Raw genomic sequence first — 5,000 nt, forward strand, 5'->3', positions numbered from 1 at the left:
TTTGCCCCCTTATCATATCTGCACTTTTAATTAGGAGGGCTCGTACTAAACACTGTTTAATTTCTAAGATGCTCTATTTTAGATGACAGAGACGTTAATAAAAGAATGTCAGTTTTGAGTGCAAAATGAACGAGCTTGTTTGTATCCCTATCATTATATTATTATTATTATTATTATTTGAAGGACCGTGTGTTTTTGTTTTACCATCATGACTTCTAGGTTCATCTATTAATGAATGTAAAGATACGCTACACACTTAATTAGTTCTAAATATGTCTTGGTGATGATATTTTAGATTTGATCGCCTCCCTAAATGTAACTCGTCTCTGTAACTGTCGGAATAATAAATATTGTCACAATAATTCAGCCCCGGACTGATGACTGCCTTGGATACGTCCCTTAATGGTGGTGCTGGCACTGCTCATGTATTATTTTTTATCACTAATATGTGTTTTAAAAGTGGGAGTTTTCAGTACATTTGGGTTTTTCTTCTTCTGTTTAGTGTTATTAATAGTGTGGTAGCACTTTATAATAAGTACACACTATTTAGCATTAGTAAAGCATGAATAAACACTTCATTCATCATTTATAAAGCATTATTCCAACATGAACACGCATTAGTAACTCATTAGTTTCATTCTTGATTCATAAGCTTGACTATTATGCATTTCATGATTTGGGTTTTCATGCTTTATAAATGATGAATTAAGTGTTTATTCATGCTTTACTAATGCTAAATAGTGTGTACATATTATAAAGTGCTACCAATAGTTGTTCTTTGAGGATTTAAAGTGAAACCGCCCCAACAGATGTATGTAAACTCTGGTTTTCCTTCATCAACAGGATCTAGTGAAGTTATTTTAAATACGCAGCTCTCTTCCTTCCATTAAGATGAAGCACTCTTCTGCGCCGGAAAATAAATGTATTTATTTATATATATCACATACACGCCTTGTAGTGGTCATATAATTCAATCACACCTGTTTCTTATAGACTATCTAGATATTGAGTATCTACCCAAATATATATATAGATATATATATATATATATATATATGTGTTTCCATAAAAGTCAGTTTACTAGTGATGAGTACTCTTCTTTGAATAAAGTTGTGTAATGTCTTCTGTGGTTCTGAAAGGAGCCCTCCTAAAATATTTACATGTAGTGATGTCATCATGGTGCATTAAAGGTGCAGTGTGTAGGATCTGGCGCCGCCTAGTGGTGAGGTCGCAGACTGCAACCAATTGGAACTTTGCATGTGGGAGAACTACGGTGGCCGATGCAAAAACAAAGGGCCTTTTCTAGAACCGGCTTATTCTGCCAGTAGATTCCTTTTTAAATGCTGTTATTTTTGTTTTTGTTTTCTCATCTTTATGTATTTGTAGCACGCTAATAAGAGTTTATGTGTCGTCTCGCTGTGGCGGCCTTCACTCGAGCTGGAAGGTGACGGGCTGAAGGCCTCTGAGCCGGAGGGCCACACTGACGGAGAGAGGATGCAGTCTATTTCTCAACAGGAAGAGAGGCTTGTTGCTAAATTTGAAATTTCGCAACGTCCCTCTGAAAGCGTCGTCCATGGTGACGCATCTGACCCTCTTTTTCCTTCCTTTTTTTTTTTTTTTTTTGCTACGTCATTTTCTGTACTGAAGGCCCTTCACTGCGTCAAAGAAATCCTCTGAGGATCCGAAGTGACGCCACCAGGATGCTGCAGCCGATGTGACGACGAGGCTCAGACCTCCGGTGTGTGTGTGTGTGTGTGTGTGACATGCAGGACAGCCTCTCCTCTTGAGTCCTGTACGAACCCCTCAACATGAGAAGCATTCCCACACAGCGCCGGCCCTCTGCAGCGCGGCCGTGTCCATTTAGTTCTGCTCCAGTTTGTATGTAGGTCATCTGTGGCGGAGCAGAGATGCATCAGAACGGCAGCTGCACGTTGCAGTAGATGTTTTGTTTTTTACTGTGTGATCTTGGACTTAAAATAGCTTTGATTTACATTAATTCTGAAGTGCTTATTTGTTTATGAAAATCTTCAGAATTTGAGCTTTCCTTCCTTCTAAACAACCTGTTTTTACATTTAACTAATACATATCACCAGGAAACTTCCCCAGTTGATTACTTTCACTAAGATAAATATTTGTTGAATTACAAGTTTTTTGAAAATATCATGTTTAAAATATGTAATTGAGGCACTTTCCTATTAAATATGTGCTAATTTGTAGACATTTCCAGAACAGAAATGTGAATATTTTAGGTTAGGAACATCTTTATTGACATGTTTGAGTCAAAGGTTTCTACAGATGGAATTATGTAGTATGTCTTTGCAGCACTTCATAAATCAGAAAATACTGTCAACAGTCATAACAAAAACATTTTCACCATGTTTTTAGCAATAAGGTGTTATATAAATGAGGTTATGAATGTTATGAACAAACCCCTCTGCATAAACCCTCAGAATATATGAAGGAATGAAAGAGTAAAGTTTGGTGATGTCAGAGCTGCTGAAGAGAGATTTCTGGATCAGAGTCTGAGAACAAACTCATGGAGAGAAAACGTCCTTTAAAGAGAAGTTTAGTGACATCATGATGAAGACTCTACAGGTGAAGAAGGTCAACACATGACCTCATAGATATCACCATGAAACTTCACTTCTTCACTGACTTTAAGAGGATTTATTGTGTTACAAGTTTTATGAAATGTTTTGTTTATACATGCAAATTAGAGATTATCTAATTGAAACTTTTGATGAATTTAGGAGAAATCTACAGACGCAAACAGATAAAGTAGTACAATAAACACGCAAATGTGTATTTTGAATGTTTTCTTTCCACTATTCTGGAAAACGACACATTATGCAAGCTAAAAATACCCAAATCTAAAAAAATGATGATAAAAACGTCTCTTTAATCAACAGTCTTGGGGTCGTCACCTCTTGAGGGGTCGGTTTGTTTGAGTTGATCAGTTCTGCTTCTTCCCTTCAGTGAAAACCTCTTTAAAGAACCACGAAGAAGAAGTGAGACCCAAACCTTCTCCTCTGCTGCCCGTGACCCACAGAGGAGCTCCAGTCGGCCTCCACCATGACACCCGGTGGTGAGCGTGGGACCTGAAGCTGGGGATCCATGCTCTGGTGGAAGGCTTTGACAAATGCTTGTTCCCAAAGCGACGCACAAAGGAAGAATGTCTACCTTTTTAATGGTATCATTTTAAATTATTTTATCAGTGGTGGGGATATACAACGTAGAAAGACTGTAGAGCATTACTGGTTTATTGTTATCTTTTCCAGTCAGAAATAACAGAATGTTCTGGATAGACAATTAAAATGAGCCCTACTTGTTATTTTTCTATCCTACGTTTACGTTAATATTCTGAACTCAAAGCTTATATTGGTACACAAATATATAATTGGTATCTTAAAGGAAACATATTGCTTTTCTTACACATTTCGGTTTTTATTTTACTACTTCGTCTGTAGATTTCTTATAAATTCACAAAAGGTTACCTTTAGATTATGCCTCATTTGCACATTAGAACATAACATTTGAGAAAACTTGTAATACAAAACATAATCCTCTTAATGTGAGTGATGAAGTGGTGAAGTTTCATGGTGATATCTATATATTCTGAAGCTTTTTACAAAAGGGTTTGTTCACATGGTATGCACAGCCTCATTTACACTACATTTATTAATAAAAACATGGAGAAATTAAGTATTTTTTTACTCTAACATGTTGAAATAAGATTTTTTTAACCTTCATCCAACGTTCAGACTTCTCTTCTGAGGAAATTATGTAAATGTGCAGATATTTGATAAGATACTGCCTGACCCACATATTTAAACACAACGTTTCAGAAACATGTTAATACCTGTAATACCTGTAGTACTCTTTTATTTACATGTCAGTGGACGGTGAGCGGCCTGCACTCAGGACTCAGCTTCCTGCTGCGCGTTCACTTTAAAAGATTGACCGAATAATGTGGTGGCCCGGTTTCCCCCACTGATATAATAATCAATGAGTTTATCCGGAGCAAACGCAATCTGCCGGGACTAACTGCACTCCACGGGGAGAGCTATTTCAAATCTTGACTATGTCAATTATCAGAGAGATAGTTTGACTGTTTGTGCTTTCAACAGCTTTTTAAATGCTGTAAAACTAATCAACAGAACCACAGCGATCACGTGACACAAGAAACCAGGACGGGGGAAAAGAAAACTCATCCGAAAGGTAATGAAATAAGTGGACAGACGCTTCTTTTATTATTTATTATCTCAACAAAACATTGCAGAGACGCTGGCTTTACCCCCTCCCCCGACATACTGCGTGTGTGTGTGTGTGTGTGTGTGTGTGTGTGTGTGTGTGTGTGTGTGTGTGTGTGTGTGTGTGTGTGTGTGTGTGTGTGTGTGTAGGAAAGCCATGGCAGCTGATCTGGAAGTGGTGAACTTGATTATGATCGCGGGGGGAACTCTGGCTATTCCCATCCTGGCCTTCGTCGCTTCCTTCCTCCTCTGGCCTTCTGCGCTCATCAGAGTCTACTACTGGTGAGTGAAATCCCTCTTATGAGCCACAAATCATAATTATTCCCCAAATACATGACGACATAACGTGTTAGACTCTACAGGTGAATAGAGTAAAAGAATAACTACTAGATATCAACATGAACGTTCTCCAGTTGATTGCTGACATTAAGGATTATTGAGGATTCTTATTTATATTACAAGTTTTCTGAAATGTTATGTTCAAATATGCAAATGAGGCATTATCTAATGGTAACTTTTGGTGAATTAAAGAGAAATCTACAGATGCAAATAAACAAAATAGTAAAATAAACACGTAAATGCCTATTTGGGATATTTTCTTTCCACCATTCTGAAAAACGACACATTATGGAAGCTAAAAAGACCAAATTTAAAAAAATTGAAAGATAGAAATGTAATCAAATAAACACCTAAATGTGTATTTTGTGTGTTTTCTTTCCTCTAGTCTGAAAGATGACTAAGCTAGATAAA

At 37.2% G+C, this 5,000-nt stretch overlaps 2 protein-coding genes across 2 annotated transcripts in view; both read left to right on the forward strand.

The window, feature by feature from the left end:
• slmapb (sarcolemma associated protein b) overlaps window positions 1-366 on the forward strand; it is a gene marked incomplete at its 5' end in the record, with an annotated part of 7,673 nt that extends 7,307 nt beyond the window's left edge. Inside the window, one exon of the mRNA XM_079226456.1 lies at window positions 1-366. This exon is cut by the window's left edge and continues 183 nt beyond it.
• Window positions 367-4,407: 4,041 nt separating this feature from the next.
• abhd6b (abhydrolase domain containing 6, acylglycerol lipase b) overlaps window positions 4,408-5,000 on the forward strand; it is a gene marked incomplete at both ends in the record, with an annotated part of 3,979 nt that continues 3,386 nt past the window's right edge. Inside the window, one exon of the mRNA XM_079226049.1 lies at window positions 4,408-4,532. Coding sequence (XP_079082175.1) covers window positions 4,408-4,532 — 125 coding nt within the window. The remainder of the gene's footprint in view (window positions 4,533-5,000) is intronic.

Source organism: Taurulus bubalis, assembly GCF_910589615.1.
Source record: "Taurulus bubalis genome assembly, chromosome: 11".
Taxonomy (NCBI): domain Eukaryota; kingdom Metazoa; phylum Chordata; class Actinopteri; order Perciformes; family Cottidae; genus Taurulus; species Taurulus bubalis.